Source organism: Phyllostomus discolor, chromosome X (genome assembly GCF_004126475.2).
Source record: "Phyllostomus discolor isolate MPI-MPIP mPhyDis1 chromosome X, mPhyDis1.pri.v3, whole genome shotgun sequence".
NCBI classification, from domain to species: domain Eukaryota; kingdom Metazoa; phylum Chordata; class Mammalia; order Chiroptera; family Phyllostomidae; genus Phyllostomus; species Phyllostomus discolor.
The window spans coordinates 17,647,855-17,666,443 of NC_050198.1; the positions used below are offsets into that span (position 1 = coordinate 17,647,855).

The window sequence follows — 18,589 nt, forward strand, 5'->3', positions numbered from 1 at the left end:
ACCGTGCTAGTATTGCCTCTTCATATTTATAAAAATAGTTTTTCAAATGTGTTCTCCTGTTTTTGCAGGAATCAAAACTTACCTGACATATCACATTTTTGCACTGATAGTTCAACACGTTTTTCTCATTTAAGATTACTTCTAGCCATTATCTGTATATGTAAATACATATGTTTCTTTTACATACATTACTGGATTTAAAGGCATATCAGATATTTTGAAAACTGTGTCAGACTCCAGTTTATAAATTTGGGAGTAATTCCTTGCATTCTGACATTCCCCCAAAGAGCTGGAATTCTGTAACACTGCATTTGCAGTTTTGCATGCTGCCTATTAGATAAGATTTTTTTCTTAGGTGTTATATAAAGAAAGGGCTGTCATGCAAAAGTTCTATATCCTTTGGGTCTCCATTAAATTGAGTAAATATAAATAGACAAATAAAACTTCAAAAATTGCGATATGTAAGTGCCAAGGATTTGTTTTTCATGGCTTGAGCACGTCATTCTGGCCTGATGGAATTTTTTCACAGTTAAGTACTGGCAACTAGCAAGAGCAAATTCGATGCACACACTTACGCACACGTGCACAGCCAGTGAGGAGGTGTAAACGCCCTAGATCATGCAGGGGACGTGCAAGGCCTCATTTGGGAGATTTGATCCATATTACACACAAGCAATGTTGTCTCTGGCCAAACACGTCAGTAGCACGTTCTTTAAATGGATGCCTTTTGTGCTTTTTGTGGTCGTTGGCCTGCAGCAAGCTATGTGTTACTTTGCTGTAGGCTACCCCTGAAAGTTCTTATGTAAACCAGTGTAGAATGCAGTTCCAGAATACCTGTGGTGTGAAAAAGAAAATGACAGAGAGAAAGGGAGAAGGTGGAGAGAGAGAGAGAGAAACAGAGAGAAAGAGAGAGAGATGCCCCATGATATTCAGTGATAAAATTTCCTTAAATACTTTTTGGCCTTCATTTTCCTTTCGAAAGCCTTGCTGTGGGGGTTGCGCGGCCCCTTCAGAGTACTGTGCAACCTTCGCAAGAGACTATTTATGACAACTTTCCACCTTGGCGCAGGTCTTCCTACCTTTCCAGTCTTAATTCTGTGAGAAATGGCTGTGAACCGATGGTTGAGCTCTGAGATTTTGGGCTCTACTACTTTCCTGCAGTGGTCACCGCGGTTTGCCATCAAGTTTGTTGCTTGGTCACGCGTGGAGTCCACCTTTGGGCGCATGTCATTCATTTCCGCCTTTAGACGCTATATTCCATGAGCAAGAGATAGGGCTTGAGGTTAGTAATTAAATGGAATTTGCAAAACAGTGAGAAAGCAAGACAGAGAGAGACAGAGAGAGGGAGAGAGGGAGAGAGCAAATGCAGATATAAAGAAGAAAAATGTAAACTCCCACGAAACAGGAGTAAAATAAGAATGTGTGTGATCTCAGGTAAATAGGTAGCTGTCCTATCTTCTGGAATTCTGACCTCTGTTTATTTAAATAATTTACTTAGTTTGAGAGTCTGGGGAAGGACAAGGAATCTTTTTCTGACTTTTCTATGCCTCCGGCAACAACCACAATATTTTATATTTAGTCTTATTTTATCTTTACTGAATTTCATAGCTGTGGGACCATCCTAATATATGCTTTAAGAAGGAAGTAGCTGAAAACCAGTTTCTTATTCTTCCTGGTACTTTTGAGTTCCCTTTTGTTTACCACACTGAATGCCTTGGGTAAAACGGATTTTCTAACCACATGGATTCTGCGTCGCAGACAGAAGGATTGCAGGAGGCGCTGGCTAACGCAAAGGGTCACTGACTGCTAGTGAAATAGCTCAGTTCCTGTCATTTCGAAGACCTTGAAGGAATTTTACCAGAAGGTGACATTCCATAGTTACATATCAAGGTCAAAGGGAAGACAAAATAGGGTGCAGGCAACAGTGTCCATATGTTTTGGGGATAGCCCGAAATACATTTACAGTTTTTCATTGAAAAAATTGTAATCCTCATTAAAGATCGATTGCATAAAAAGAAACAAATTGCATAGACGGAAAGGATCATTTTTAACTATTCTTTAAATAGTAACCTGTTAGTCAAATAGAAATATTGAAAACTTCTGTCAAAAATAAAATAAGAAATCACGAATTTAAACAAGATCTGGGAAAATTCAACTCCTTTTTTTTTTAAGCAAGAAAGATGTCATCAAACAGAGACAATATAACATTAATAGGATATATTAGCGCCGTATACCTCGCATATCCTTCACAGGAATCATTTTTTAAAGTAAAGATCAAGCTGCCTTTCCTCTGAGAAAGATGACTTAAGATGTCCTAATACTTGTTTTTAATAGAACGAGAACAAAAAGTCAACTTTACATACAGCTAAAAATGAAAACTTTGGCTTTATATAAGCTCAGGATTGTTACTGATCACTGAGATCTAGACACCGCATGGGCAAAATGTGCGATGAGTGAATTTCAGGCTTTTATTCCTCTGGGCTCTACATGGTGCCTGCGAACAGATCTTCATGTTAGATACAGGAAGGGGCAGTACTATGAAAATGGACAAGGACCTATAACATGACAGGAAAATACAGTCCAAAATTCCTTTCTCAGCAGAGTTTGAGTTGCTTGTAATTAGCTAAGGGGTGAATGTGGGCAGACATCCAGATTACTAAAGTCTTCATAGTCATTAACTCCCATTTGAATTAAGAAAGTACAGAGGGAAGGAAGGGAGGGAGGGAATTAGAAAGGAAGGAAGGAAGGAAGGAAGGGAGGGAGGGAGGGAAGGAGGGAGAGGGAGGGAGGGAGAAGGAGGGGAGGGAGGGAGGCAGGGAGAAGGAGGGGAAGGAGGGAGAGAAGGAGAAAAGGACAGAGGGAAGAAGAATTTTTCACTGTTATTAAGAAGTCCTTGGTATCTTTTAGGACAAACATAACTGATATAACTATTGTGCTGTTTAAAAATTACTTTTCTTAATACTTTATTTGCTACCTTAAGCACGTCTTCTTTTTGCTGAGGTTTCTTTTTCTCAGATTCGTCCAAAAGCGCCTCAGCACGAGTGATCCAGTGTGTGATGTGATCCACATTCTGGTCAAAGTTTTCCATGTGCTTCTGGTAGTCCTTGATTTTACGGAGACATACCATGACATATTATTGGTTAGACAATGCTCTTAAAATATTTGTCCTGTTTTCTATAGTTTTAACAGACAAAACTTCAATACCATTCAAATTACTTTTAGGTGTGATCTCCATATGGAATACAGCACAAACATGGCAAATACATTAAAATACATTTATAGCTCTTTACAAGCACAAATATCATTATTGAATGTTTACGTAATTTCTTTCACAGGATGGAGAGGGGTTGAAAACATTCCAGCCTCTTCTCTTACCAACAAAAGGTTTAACCACTCTTCTGCACGGGAAGTGACAGCTATCCAGTTACTGTTCAGAAGACTCAGTTTATCTTCCACCAAGGTTTCCCTCTTGCCCAAAACTGCTTTCAAGGCCTCTCCTAGCTCCGTGACACTCTTTAGGTGAACCTTCTGCTTCTCGATCTCTTTCTGAGTAGCCTGTGAAAAGGACAGCATTTCAGCTTTGAGTAATACATTACAGTCTTAAGATTAAATGCCTTAGAAAATGGTTGTATGTACAGTTACTATGGTAACTGTAGTCTCAAGGACTGAAACCTTCAACTATGTCTTTATGAATGATGAAAATCACATCATGTACATTGTTAATATCCAGTTTCCTTACTTATTTTCCTTAAATATTTCACATTTATTTGATTTACATATTTAATAGGTAAACAAACATACTGTCCATCTAAATATATTTAAATTTAGTTAATCTGTAAACGTTTTGGCTAAAGTCAGACCTTAGAAATCCCAACCACAATAAGCAACTACATTTAGAAAATTTAGCAATTATTGCACTCCTATATTTCTACAGCAGAAAGTTTTAACTTTTCACTATCACAAACCCATTTGGCTTCTGGTGAAACTTAAGGACCCTTTCTCATGATAATGTTTTTAAAAGCATAAAATTCAATCCACTGGATTTTTAATGAAGCCAGTTGTACTGAAACACAATCAACAAAGGATCTTTTTGAAATGGGTGAGGTAGTAATGCACGTTTTCCTTGCTAGCATGCGTATCTACAATGACCTAGCATCAGGTAATTGGTATTATGAAGTGCGTACACTGACTAGACTGTGACATGAAATTATCTGTCATTTCTACTGGTGGCCCAGTCACAGGAACTGCTGGTACTACTGGAGTTTGCTGCTCTCACAATCAGAACTGACAAAATGCTTATTTTCCGTCAGAAGTCACTGAAAAGGTAGAGATGCTATTAAAATCCCCTAAGAGAACACTGCCGCTTTCTGGGACTTGATTTACAAAACACAAACACCAACATATTTAATACTAGAAATGATGTAGAAAGCTGATGGAAACAGTGACCCAAGTACAAATGTTTACTGTCAGCTCTACCTACAGCCCCTTTCTTGTGACATGCTGTGGCTGACCATGTGACCATCTTACACTTACCTGCCCCCGTCCCCCCATTCCTTCCTTTACCCACATATGGTGTGAGCCAAACAGATCCTCTCTCAAGAGCTTTAATAGAGAGATCCAGAGACTGTGACAACATGCCAGCTGAGAAGTCATTTGGAAAGGGAACTGATGTGTTCACCATCACAAGCTGAGTCGTAGTAGGACCAAAACCACTGGGAAGCAGCAATATTGAGGAAGTGGAGGGAGCCCACTTGGAAAGAGCTAAATGAATCACATGCAGAGTACCAGGGGTGGTCCAAGTAGAGGAGAGAGAGATGGTCTGTATGAGCCAGACTCTGCCTCATTTCTTAGTCCTAGATTCTCTCAAGGTGCCTTTTCTATCTTTATATCAAAATAGATTTTGCAGGTGTCCTTCCACCACACCATCAGGTTCTGGTCCACTCAAAATCACTCTATCCCTTTGATATCAAATAAGCAGGGGGACTGACTAAGTGAAGTGAAAAGATTGTATGAAATAATTTCTGTATGCAAGCCAATCACTGCTTCTTTAATGTTAAGGTATGATTTTGTATTGGTGCATTTGTTTCAATATAAAACTAACTGAAATGAAAGTAAGTTATGCCAAAGGAACTCTTCAGCTACCAGGCACAGAGTTATTTGCAATGTAGGTATCCTCTGCTCTACATGGGTGAGCTTAGAAATTCCTGGAAGAAATTCCTTCATGTGGCAATCATAAATGTTATCGAGCTCCTACTAAATGTGTCACTAGTGTATTGGTGGCATAGGTGGTTCTAATTAATGGAAATGGTGAGAAATCACTCCTGTGGATGGAAACAGCCCCCCTGGTATTTGACTGGTGAGTGGTCATGGGCTACACTTCGGCACTGTCATGCCCTTTACCTGCCCCTTTATGTGGTACATGAACTTACCACAATACAGGACAGCTGTTTTTTCACAGACACTGCAGAAAAAACAGTAGAGAAACAAAGTCCCTATCCTTAGAAAACTTGAATTCCAGTATAATGCTGTCAAAGATATGGAAATATATGCAAATGAGTATTCCCTACTTCCTATATTTCAGACTAGTGGCTTGTCACTAGCGTTGATTTATTTGCAAAGTTAACATCTCACAAAGTTGAATCTTCATTTATACTTGAATCACTAATTATCTCTTAAAATGACTTCACCAAGATGACACTACGTTTTAGCTTTGATACAAGAAGTTGTACACACAGACATTCGTCTCTTCCATGCCAGGCAATGCAACTGAAGGTAATGGAAATTTCCAAATCTCAGAAGAGACGGAAAAAGTTTTGAATTTAGGAAATATTGTTCCAAATAGCTCATGGGTCACAAATGACAATTATGCATGAAACATCTGCCAACGTGCTCCAGCTAATTTTCAAGAGCAAATGTCTCATGTCTAAGGGTACCTCATTCGTTACTGAAAAGAATAAAATAGAAGTATGGATGAGTTCCTAGTATCATTTTAGGTTCCTTAACATTACTAGATAAAACACATGTTAAAGGTGTCCCCTAAAGGTGTTCCCTATCATGAACAAGGCAGTGATTATCAAGGCGGTTTATAACTACAATCGCCAAAAGCGATTCACAAAAAAGTTTACCCTTCCTGTAAAAACACCTACAACTGAGCCTTTACATGTGGGACTCAAGAATAAATGGGTACTTTGCCCTGGCTGGTGTGGCTTAGTGGACTGAGTGTCGGACTGCAAAGGGTAGCCAGTTCAATACCCAGTCAAGGTACATGCCTGGGTTGCAGGCCAGATTCCCAGTAGGAGGCATGCGAGAGGCAAGCACACATTGATGTTTCTCTCCCTCTCTTTCTCCCACCCTTCCCCTCTCTCTCTAAAAATAAATAAATAAATAAAAATAAAAAGAATAAATGGGTACTTAATCATTTCTATGAATGCTATTTTTGATGAGGAAAAATACCGTCCTTGGTTAGTGGATTTTTCATTTTTCCCCATAAAAAGTATTTCTAATTACAGGTATTATATGACTTGCAAATAATAAGACTTCAGCCTTCCAAAAATATGCTGCTCTTGCTCTCCAGAAATGCTCCTTAAATTTCAGTTAGTCAGGGTGCATTAGGTGCCTGATATCCACTCTATACCGTGCCATTCACTGACAGAGATAAGGAGGTGATCTTTGCATACTCTGCTCGAACCTTACCTACAGTGCAGCTAAAGAGAAAAGCTAAAATGCAATCAAGCTTGATGTCATATTGGAAAGAACATAATTTTGGGGAAAAGATGAGTTATGGCCGGGAGAAGCAGGAAAGGCTGCAAGACAGATTTGATAACTTGAACCTGGAGTTCCCCAGAAAGGGTTCGACAGTTTGGCTTGAATAAAGACAAAGTACAAAATGATTAGAAAGCACGAACGTTGGATTCAAAAGCCACCAAAAGGGGAGTATGGGAAACTTATTGGAAACTACAAACACGTATTTTATGATGTCAAAAAACAATTTTCCCTTGCTCTACTATTTTCCCACTACAGAAGAACGTCTACACTTACAGATATACCGAGAACTGAATTATGGGGTTGAACTACAGCCATTCTCTCTATACCCTTACTCTTTCCTCGCTAAAGGAGGTACTTATCTCTGGGGCTGGTGAGGTGAGGAGAAAGAACTGAAAATACATTTCCTCCTCTTAAAAAACATTTAGTCCTCAGCACACATGCCTTCTTCGGCTGCCTTGCGGGCTGGCGGGGGAGGTTTCTGGAAGGTCTACCCTTCTGAATGGGCAAGTTCAAATTCAGTGATTAAATCGACTAAGTTAAACTCAGTTTCTTTTGTTTTTTCAATCATTTACTAATGTGACATCTTCTAGGGCTGATTTTAAGGCTGAAGAAAAGAGCAAAATTCTGCACACTTGGTTTCTATTTTTGACCTGTGACATAGTCATTCATCCAATTTCAGGAGTTTCAACAGCAGCCTCACATGAACTATGTCCTTGACACTCGGAGTGTTTGTGGCAGAAAAACATGTCTGTTAAGAGTGGAACTCAATTTAAACACAAATTACCACAAAAGCTCCCATGTTTTCTTTATTCTCCATATATTTAATTTGTAACATTTGATAGCTATAAAGGGAACAGTCAAAATATTAAACACTCACTTCCATGGTTTCAGAGACATGGGTTTGCTGTCTACTTCTTCCTGGCCAGAGCAATTTTTAAATGCTACTCCAGTTTCCTTAAATAAATGGAGAGCATATCTTCATTTCTCCTAATGACACCAAGGTGTTCATGGGGAGCATGGGAAATACATTGTGATTTATTCCTCATATCCATAAGTTAAATCATTTGACTCAATTTTTTAAAATTTATTGAGGCGGCATTGGTTAATAAGATCATATAGGTTTCAAGCGTACATTTCTATGATATGTGATCTGTATATGACATTCTGTGCCCACCACCCGCGGTCATCTTCCATCACCATACACTTGGCCCCCTTTACTCTTTACCAACCCCCGCCCCCTCCCTCTGGTAACCACCACACTACTGTCTGTCTGTGTCTATGAGTTTCAGTTTTATATACCACATATGAGTGAAGTCATAAGGTTCTTAGCTTTTTCTGACTTATGTCTCTTAACATGATGTTCTCAGGGTCCATCCATATTGATCTGCCTTTTCTTATGGCAGAGTAGTATTCCATTGTATTTACGGAGCACATCTTCTGTATCCAGTCCTCTATAGAAGGACACTTGGGTCATTTCCATGTCTAAGCCACTGTCAAAACTGCTGCAATGAACACAGGAGTACGTATATCTTTGCAAATAAATGTTTTCAAATTTGGGGGGTAGACACCCAGAAGAGGGATCATTGGACCATATGGTAATTCTATTATTAATACGTTGAGGAACCTCCGTACTGTTTTCCACAGTGGCTGCACCCGTCTACATTCCCACCAACAGTGAGCGAGGGTTCCTTTTTCTCCACAGCCTCCCCAACACTTGTTATTAATTGTCTTGTTAATAATAGCCATTTTAATGGCACGTGAAGTTCAAGACTCAGCCACCGGCTCATCAAGTCACTTCTTGGATGCTGTGGCAGGATGGGAAAACCTATTCTGCTGGTCTCTGTTGATCATACCATCAGGTAATGAAAACATTTTAATTTTATTTAAAAGTGAAGCAGTACAAAGTGTTGGATTAATTATCTGGTCCCATATCCGCAGATTTTTTTCCCCTAACAGGGACAGAAAAACATAACCCATGTGGGCTATGTATAACCATCTCTCCCACCCATTTCACATGATCAGAGTGCTAACGCCTCCCACGGCTCTTCCTGGGATTTCCCAGGGACTCACAGTCTTAGTATAACTTCTCTGATTTCCTGTTATCCCCGCTCTCCTCTTTGTAGCTCGTCTCCTGTCCCGCAGATACCGTCTTCACTCAGGCCCTCATTTAGTCACAGGTACTCCATGCCACCTTTTCCATAGTCATGCCTCCCTTTTCTAAGATGCTGCGGAATTCCTATTTCTTTGAGCTCTTTCTTGATCTCTTGTGCAAGTCTCCTCTAATGCGGATGAGGGATTAAGTAGCACGTCCATAAAAGATATTTTAAGATTTCCCTCCCCAGTGAATTCTGCCTCAGTCTGTCAGCATAAATATTACACCATTTATAGTCATCCGGAATGGGAGAGAGAGTCCTTTAACTTTTAGCTATGAAATATATTTATTGTAGGGGGGAGGTGTGACCACAATGCCACGATTCTAAGATGTGCATCTGTCACCTTTCAGGTTTCTGAAATTGAGAGGAAACCCAATTTATATTTACGTTTAAGCTAGCAGTGTTCCTTCTGATCCACAACAGCTGTAATTAAATCAATGGTGCATCATACAATTAATATATCCTAAATGTGATAAAATATGATATTAATTGTTTCTTCAGGTCCCTATATTACCCTTGTCATGACTAGAGGTTCAGAACATATTTCATTATTAGGCTAATGTGACGGAATAATACAATGATAAATTCAAAAAGAACATAAAACATTAAATAGTGAATTTTATGGCACTGTGTACTGACTTTTTATTAATAACGTATTGTCTATTAAAGAAGAATTTCATGAAAGCAGAATGTGCAGAACAGAAATTATAGCTATAACTATAATGACAGTGAATAGTGACTCCAATGGCATTTAACAGATGTTCTATTTTCTAAGTAACAGCTGCTTGATGCATTCATTGTACCAAGTTAATGATCTGCTAGTGTTATTTCACTTCACAGATAAATTACTGTGCTCTCTTTAAAAAAAAGATGTAATTTTTCATGGGAATGATAGTGTAACAGACTTTAGAAATAAGTAATAGTTCTCATGCTTTTATAGCTAAGAGGAGTGATGAGTTAGGGCAATTATCCGGATAATCTAGGACCAGAGGCCAGATTTCTGTAAACTGAGAGGTGATTGCTACAAAAATATATAGGACATGGTTGCCTGAACTGCATGTAGATCTTTGAAGACTGCTTGTATCTCATTATCTAGCAGTTCTCAAACTCCTCTGAATATTAGACACACCTGCCACCCTCAGACCAACTAAATCAGACCCCTCTGAGGGTGGGCTCCAGGCCCGCTCAGTAGCTTCAAGAATCCCTGGCAAAAGAGAATGTCGCATTCTGTCACTAGATTTTATTCATTGTCTTTACATTTTAGAACTGAACTGACAGCAGAAGGAAAACCAAGGAAACTTATAATTGTTCTTCCTCATGTTCAATGTTAGAAAAGTCTGTCCCTGAAAAAAACGTGCAAATCAAACTGACTTGTTACGTAAGTGGCTGTGAAGCAGGAGACAGCACAGGAAGAACTCTGAGACTGCAAGTACTGTCACTGGCCAGCACTGATCACCCTGGTCACCAGGAAACACCTTTTACCAATTAGAATGACTGAATGGGGTCTGGAGCAAGATAAGAATTCGGGCTAGCAAACCCCCAGGAAAGCTGGTGCCACATTTACCCGTTAATCAATATGTGACTTTTTTTTTCCTCCTATCCCACCAACTATATAAGTCTGGAAAACAAAGGACTCTCTCTCTCTCTCTCTCTCGGGGACTCAGGGGGCTCTTGGCTTCTCGAGCCACAGGGTCTCTGGCCACCCGGCCTTAGGCTGCTCAGGGGCTTGCCACCTTGGTCTTCAGCAGCTCTTGCTTTTCTCACCTTGCTTTGCTCTGAAACTTTCCCTGTCACCCTCTACTCTACCTAGTCCTGTTCTCTTCCATGGAAGTGTGCCACTAATAAACTGATTACATACTACTAGATTTGCTGATATGTAATTCTTTACATGCGTCAGCAAGAAGAACCAGGTCTCACCCATCAACAGCTGGATATCAATTATGTTGTATCATTTAACGCCTTGAATTGAATTCGACATTTCTATGTGTTTGTGATTCTCTGACGCAACTCTTGGTATCCCCAGATGACTGTTAATGAAACCTAATGGTCGGTTTATGAAACCTGCTAGATCGCAGCCATTTCAACACTGATGGATTTAAAGTATTACAGGACCAAAACTGTTTTTTGGGGAATTATGTTTGATCATTTTAATTTTTAGATAACACTTTGAATAGTAAACAGACTTAATGTAGCTCAATTATTTAACTGCCTTTGATTTTTTGACCACTGAAACTCAATTGGAAATAAATGAAATCTGTTAGTAGTTCAATCAGAAAACTACACAGATTAAACTTTGTTGAAACTTGCATATTTCTTTTGATTTTTTATTGTTGTGCAATTACAGTTGTCCCCATTTTCCCCCATTACTCACCCCTGCCCTACCCACCCCACACCCCCCACGTTCAGCCCTCCCCGCTCCTGTTGTCTTTGTCCATGGGTCCTTTATACAGTTTCCTTGACTTGACCTTTCCCCTTCTATGCCCTCCCTCCTCCCCTCTGGTCATTGTCAGTTTGTTCTTTATTTCCATGTATCTGCTTCCATTTTGCTTGCTTGTTTGTTTTGTGGATTAGGTTCCACTTATAGGTGAGATCATGGCATTTGTCTTTCACTGCCTGGCTTATCTCACTTAGCATAATGCTCTCCAGTTTCATCCATGCTGTCTCAAAGAGTAGGAGCTCTTCCTTTCTCTCTGCTGCATAGTATTCCATTGTGTAAATGTACCACAATTTTTTGATCCATTCATTTGCTGATAGGCACTTAGGTTACTTCCAGTGTGGCAGGAAAAGAAAACTCCAAAAGTTTCTTATGCTCTGTAACTGTAACACTTGCAAAATTTCACACAGGACTGTAGAAGCAGACAAGTCGTAACCAAAGCAATGGCCAGTTACTCAAGGTCGTACACAGACTCCCATGATAAGCTCCTGTGCTCTGTAGCTTCTGCAAATTCCTCCTGCGTTTTCCCTTTGTCTCCCATATAAGGTAGCTGGACCTAACTTCGGCATTCAGCTTCTGTAACCTTGCTTCGCCACGTAGGTAAGGAACCCGGGACTATTTAAACCCTGGGAGAGTGAGGGTCAGGGCTCAGAGGATTTGGATGTTAACCACCCCCTCTGGGCCCCCGGGTAATAAAGTTTGTGCTTCGTTATCTCCCCGCGTGTGGGTGGATTTTCCACAACACCAGTACTTGGCTATTGTAAATTGTGCTGCTATGAACATTGGGGTGCATAGGTTCTTTTGAATTGGTGTTTCAGGATTCTTAGGGTATAATCCCAGCAGTAGTACTGCTGGGTGAAAAGGCAGTTCCATTTTTAGTTTTCTGAGGAAATTCCACACTGTTTTCCACAGTGGCTACACCAGTCTGCACTCCCACCAACAATGCACTAGGGTCCCTTTCTCCACTTGTTGTTTGTTGATTTGTTTATGAAGCTTGTATTTTTCAAACATAATGATTGTCAGAGATATAAACTACTTATTCACATAATATTTACTTTCCTATAGTTATATATTTGTGCTCAATTCATATGTCAAACAATTTTGGTCAGTAATAATGATATTTAGAACTGATTTACTAATATCCAACTAATCAGGGTGATTTGAAGACATTAATAAATAAAATTCAAAATCTAAAATCATACCAGTGGCAACTGACTATATACTATATTACATGACCAATGCATACAAGATTTTCATGTGCACTTGTATATTCTGCACTTCAAATTTAACCATTCTTCCATGCAGAAGCTTTTTAGGTTGATGTAGATCATTTGCTTATTTTTTCCTTTATTTCCCTTGCTGGGATTACACCCTAAGAATCCTGAATCACCAGTTCAAAAGTACCTATGCACCCCTATGTTCACAGCATCATTATTTACAATAGCCAAGTGCTAGAAATGGCCTAAGTGCCCATCAGCGAATGAATGGATCAAAAAACTGTGGCACATTTACACAATGGAATACTACACAGCAGAAAGAAAGAAAGACAAACACCATATGATCTCACCTATAAGATGTGGGAGGCCACTCTGCATGGCATGGGCCCAGCTCCCACTGGGAGATGCACAGGACCCACGCACACAGATAGGTTTTCCTGTGGGGAATCAGGCCTGCAATGTACCTAGGCCACCGCTACGAGTCTTGCTTTTTGCTAAAACTCCCTCACCCTGAATTGAGGACATTTACTGCAAAGCAACTTCCTAAAAAACATGTTAAACCTTCCAAGGAGGAGTGTAACTGGTTCAACCACTTTTGCCTTTTCATTTGCAAATATCCCTCTTCTGTGATGTGATTAGCAGCATTGGCTCCTTTGTTTTCTGTAAAAGGTAACCACCTAAAGCGAGCCTGTGCATAGTCAATGAGGACCTTCTTGTAGTGCGCCCAGTAAGACAATAAAAGCTCATTGGAGCAAGGGCTGAGGCTTTTGCTCCCCTTGAGAGAAAAGTCATGCCGTCCCTTTTCCTCTACTGGACTCAGTAATCCATGTGAATGTCTCATTTTCTTCCATAATGACGTGAACCCCGCAAGCCGGGGTCCGGGGTCCGCATCAATAAGGGGAATCTAATGAACAAAATAAACTAATGAACAAAATAGAGCCACAGGCATGGAAACAAGGAACAAACTGACAGTGACCAGAGGGGACGGGGGAGGGAGATAATGGTGGAAAGAAGGGGAAGAGACTAGTCAAAGAACAATATAAAGGACCCATGGACATGGACAACCGTGTGGGGACTGACTGTGGGCTTGAGGGTGGCATGGGTGGAGGGGGGAAAACTGGAACAACTGTAATAGAGTAACAGTAAAAATATGACTTAATAAAAAAATTAACCATTCTGTATTTTATACTCATTGTGGATGATACTTTTTTCTCATTTTGAGTTAAGGTACATTAAAATTGCTAGAAGATAAGATTTATAACAATAACCACAGTGGAAAAAAGCTGTTGAAATCGGAGATAGTATTGGATTCTATGTGCATATTTGCCATAGGTACCAGAACTTCCCTTTTCTCATCTCCCAAATGGGAGCATTTGATCCCTGTGACTGTTCACGTTTCCATTGGTTCTAAAGCTTACTATCATTTTAACAGCATCACCATTTTTCTCTTCTCGGAAGAAATGCTTTGTCAGTATGTTTTGTTTTGTTTTTTTTTTGGTCTTAAATTGCAATTACCCTTACTGAACAGATTATTTAGCAAGCACATACTGTGTATCAGATACTATGTTACGTGCATGGGAAACACCATGGAACAAAACAGACATTTTCCCTGCCCTCTTGGCAAGTGAAATCGTTAAGGTCCACTCTGTAGTCCAAGAGATGAGACGTTATCATGACAGCTCAAGGATCGTGTGCAGTGTGGGTGTGCAACCCGCCCCCCAGGCAGTGGTAATTTCCCCTACTTTTACCATTCCCTTCCTTTGTCTGTCCCATAGACATCAATCTGTGTTTCTCCCCACAGGCTGGTAAACTGCAGTAACAGAGATTTGTAAGGTATGAAAGGCTCAGGGATGTCTGATCACTAATGGGGTAACAAACACCAGTGACAGTTCCCTTTCGGAATCTCTGGTGTTCAGACTGCAGTGGCTAGGAGTGAGCTGTGCTTTTAAAAATCTTAACATCAATTTTGTCCTCCTTATCACGACTCCAGTGCAGGCACTTTGTGTGAATTTACAATACAGTGAAAGGGTCACTGGGCTTTAGGAATTTTACATTAGCACTAATAACTTTCGATTCCCTTTGTCATTCATTACTATTTGTCATTCGTTACTATTATTCTAAAATGTCTGCTTCCTGTTGTTTTAATGTAAAATGTTTTTCTTTCACCTTCTGGAAAGTATGGATGTCTTTTTAAACTTATCCATTTTTTCCCCCTCTAACTGCGATCTGGAAGCATGGTCATAAGGTGGTAGATGGTGCAGCAGTTTCCTGGCCCCTGGCTGCGCCTCCAGCTAACCAATCTCGCCACCCTCCTAGCTACTTCTGGAAGTTCTTCCCCTCTTTCCCTTGTGAGATCACCGAACATCTGATCTGGGATACCCATGAGATTCTCGGGGTTACAGTCCTTAGCAAGCAGATGGTACCTGTAAACAGCTGGAAGCCTGTCCTGCACCACTCAGTACCTTTGAGAAGATCCACGTGTTCTCACGTCTGTGGTTTTGAATGTGTGCCTATAGAATTCTGAGCGGGAGGAAAACTTAGATGAGAGAATTTATTTTGGGAAGTCTGCTTCTGTAACAGCCCCGACCTATCGAAAGGCTCTTGCAGTGCCAAGCTCCTGATACTCATTCGTGAAGAAGGCATGACCCAATGTCAGGGTCAGATGCATGAAACTGCTTCTGCTTGCAGGCATGCCGGTAAAGAAATTACAAGAAAAACCCTTTCAATTGTGTTTATTGTACCAATATCAATAAGGGTTCTGTCTCATTGCCCATCCCTCCAATTTTTTTTCTTCTGAATATAAATTCAATAAAAGCCTGCATATGACTAGTACAATCAAATATTTAATGACTGTTTTGATGAGCTGGGCAATTGAATCTCATAAGTATATTTCCTTCTCTGTCAGTTATGTGAAACGAATCTAGAGATTCTAGGTAATGCTATGGTAGTTCACATGACTATTATTATATACCAACATTTTTTTCATGGGTAGATCTCATGTTAAGGGTTCAAACAATGAAAAAAAAAGTCTAGTTGTTGGTTTTGCCTGACAGGAAGCTTGGTGCCATATTTTGAGGCTTTATTTTCCTTGCCTATTCCACCATCCATAGGCAACTGTGTCTATTATTTTTCTACTGCAATTTTCCCTTCCTCTAGTTTTCCAGTTTATTTCTCTTTGACAGGTGAATCCCATGTATTTATTTAAGCCACTCTAAAGAATTCTTTTTTTTTCTGGAATTAGAACTCTAATAAATCATTATAATTTAAATATAGTAAAATAAAACTGAAAAGATTGCATAGTAGTCAATATAGTTGAACATAGGCTATATTCAGATAAACTAAAGGTCAAATAAACATTTCATTGGTAATTTAATTTTATGTATAAGAACATTATATCTAGACACTCAAATATTTTCATATTTAAGTAATATAATGCTCTTAGATCAACAAAACTGAGAGAAATTCAGTAGAAGTAAATGAAACAGTTTAAAAATAAATTGATTCTATAGTCAAATATACTTGGAATGATTGACAAATACCTTTAATGTCCTGCATTTAAATGAATATTCAATTCATTTTGAAAAAAATCTGGCATTTATCCTGTGAAATGGCAGATGAGACCAACATTTTGAGTCAAGTTCTCTATCCACCGAGAGAGTGTGAAATAGGAATATATGTACTAACGAGTCATGGGGTTTCATTTATGAGAGTTTGATTATTTTCATATTAAAAAATAGAACTATAACTGTGACTGCTGTAGATCTGTAGGTTACATGTTTTTATTATATGATTGTGACTTTTGAAACAGCTTTAATACCTTGCAAATGAGTCTATTAAAAATTATGTAATTTAGATGCAAATATGTATACTTTGCTTTGACCACTCAGGGTTTTCAGAGTATACCATTAGCAGTTTAGTGTTGCAAAAGACCCAGAGAGGGCAGTAAGTTATGATATGAATAAAGACAAGAAATGCCAGTTTTCTACACTTGTTTCCTGACAGATGTCAAATTTGTATTGTTTCTTGGGTTTATAGAAAAACACTTCCCGTACAGACTCAATAAGCTGACACATGCTCAGACCACTCAAACCTTCTAATAAGACAGGGAAAATCTTGAAATCTTTGCCAAATTCATTATCTTACAATATTTTAAATTTTATGGTGAGGCTATTGCAAAAATATCTCTATAGTTACTTATTCAAGAATCTTATAGAGACTCTGGAATCCAGAGTTCAGATGTGACATATTTTTATAATTTCACCTCAGTTTTAAACTGTAGTCAGAATTTTTCACATTCCTTTCATGTCTAGCTCTACTTCTCTGCACTGTCAAATTAGCATTCTGCATTCTTTGATAAGGGCTGAATTGTGTGAACTCAATATTCATATGATGAAGTTACAATTTTTCCTTTGTATTGAATTTTTTTGGGTGACACTGATGAACAAAATTATCCACATGTCAGGTGCACGATTCCACAACCCGTCCTCTGTACACTTATGGCGTGTTGAGCACCCTAAATTGAGTCTCTGTCCATCGCCATTCATCCCTTCTATTCCCCCCTCCCTCCCCCACCCCCTTCTTCTAAGCACTCACCACACTGTTGTAAGTGCCCATGAGTTCTTTCTCTTTTTTGTTTTTTGCTCAATCCCTCCACCCCCAACCAAATCCCCACCTGTGCCCTCTGACTGTCAGCCTGCTCTGTCTATGAGTCTGTCCCCATTTTGCTTGTTAGTCCATTTTGTTCATTAGATTCCACATATGAGTGAAGTCATATGGTGTTTGTCTTTCTCTGACTAGCTCATTACACTCTGCATAATGTTCTCCAGGTCCATCCATGCTGGCGCAAAGGGTAAGATTTCCTTCTTTTTTACAGCTGAGGAAGTCCTATTTTTTTATATGGTTCCTCTTTATTAGCTGAAATAGTGTTCTCCAAAATTATATGCTGATTCCTAACCTGAACACCCCAGAATGTGACCATATTTGGAGACAGGACATTTAAAAAGGTAATTAGGTTAAAATAAGACCATTAGGGTGGGCCCTAACCCAATATGACTGGTGTCCTCATAAGAAGAGTGATTTGTACACAGGCATGTGCAGTGGGAAGATCGTATGAAGAAGCAAGAAGACAGCTAATCACAAGCCGAAGTGAGAGGCCTCAGAAGAAACCAACTCTGCCAAAACCCTGACCTTGGGCTTGCAGCCTCTGAAACTGTAAGAAAATCAATTCCTCTTCTTCAAGTCACCGCATGTGTGCCACTTTGTTATGGCAGACCTAGCAAACCGATGCACCCATTAAAACTGCATAGGAACAATCGAAGATATTCTCCATGATGTTAAGGGGAGGATAACTAAGAATGAAGCCTGCATCATATTCACAAACCCTCTATTTGTCCTGCTTGCCCTGTGGCCAGTTGACTGTAGCTCATACTTTAACAGACCATAAGTCTTCTCTGGGCTCTTTGTTTGTTTGTACTTCTGGCGGAAACTGCCACCAGTCATGTGTGCTTAAATAGAGAGACAGATCATGCAGGCTTTTTGCTGCCTTTGTCTTAAGATGTAAAAGGCAGTGGTGATACTGCTCTGGCCAAAAGAAATGCATTCTCTCTTTCTTTGTATTCATATAAGATCCACTCATCATTTTGCCAGGACACACTCGCTGCCCAGTTAGAGGCCACTCTTCGCTCCTCTCCCTGGAGGCTAGATAGGTTCATGTGACTAAAATTTGGCAGATGGAATGAGCAGAGATAACGCATGGGGCTGTCATGATACACCTTGAGGAGAGAGCTGGTTGTTCTCCACTTCATCGTCTCTCTTCTTTCTGTGGGCTGGGATTGAGCAGTGGTGGTGGTGAGCAGGTTTTGCTATGAGACGACAAATACCCAGAGGACTGCTGAACAATGGAGTAAGAGGGACCTATGTCTTTGGAGAATTTCATGGAGAAAAGTTACTTCTTTCACCCAGAACTTCCATGAGCTAGAAATAAACCTCTGCCTTCCTGGAGCCATGGTATTTTTAGCTTA

At 39.7% G+C, this 18,589-nt stretch overlaps 1 protein-coding gene across 3 annotated transcripts in view; it reads right to left on the minus strand.

Annotated features, from left to right (window-relative positions):
* Positions 1–18,589, minus strand: part of DMD (dystrophin) — a 1,951,120-nt gene that overhangs the window by 1,158,621 nt on the left and 773,910 nt on the right. For all 3 annotated transcript variants that reach the window (XM_036016633.1, XM_036016635.1, XM_036016634.1), the window contains 3 exons: positions 3,376–3,555; positions 2,975–3,103; positions 1,080–1,250 (listed from right to left, as the gene is read on the minus strand). In XM_036016633.1, coding sequence (XP_035872526.1) covers positions 1,080–1,250; positions 2,975–3,103; positions 3,376–3,555 — 480 coding nt within the window. The remainder of the gene's footprint in view (positions 1–1,079; positions 1,251–2,974; positions 3,104–3,375; positions 3,556–18,589) is intronic.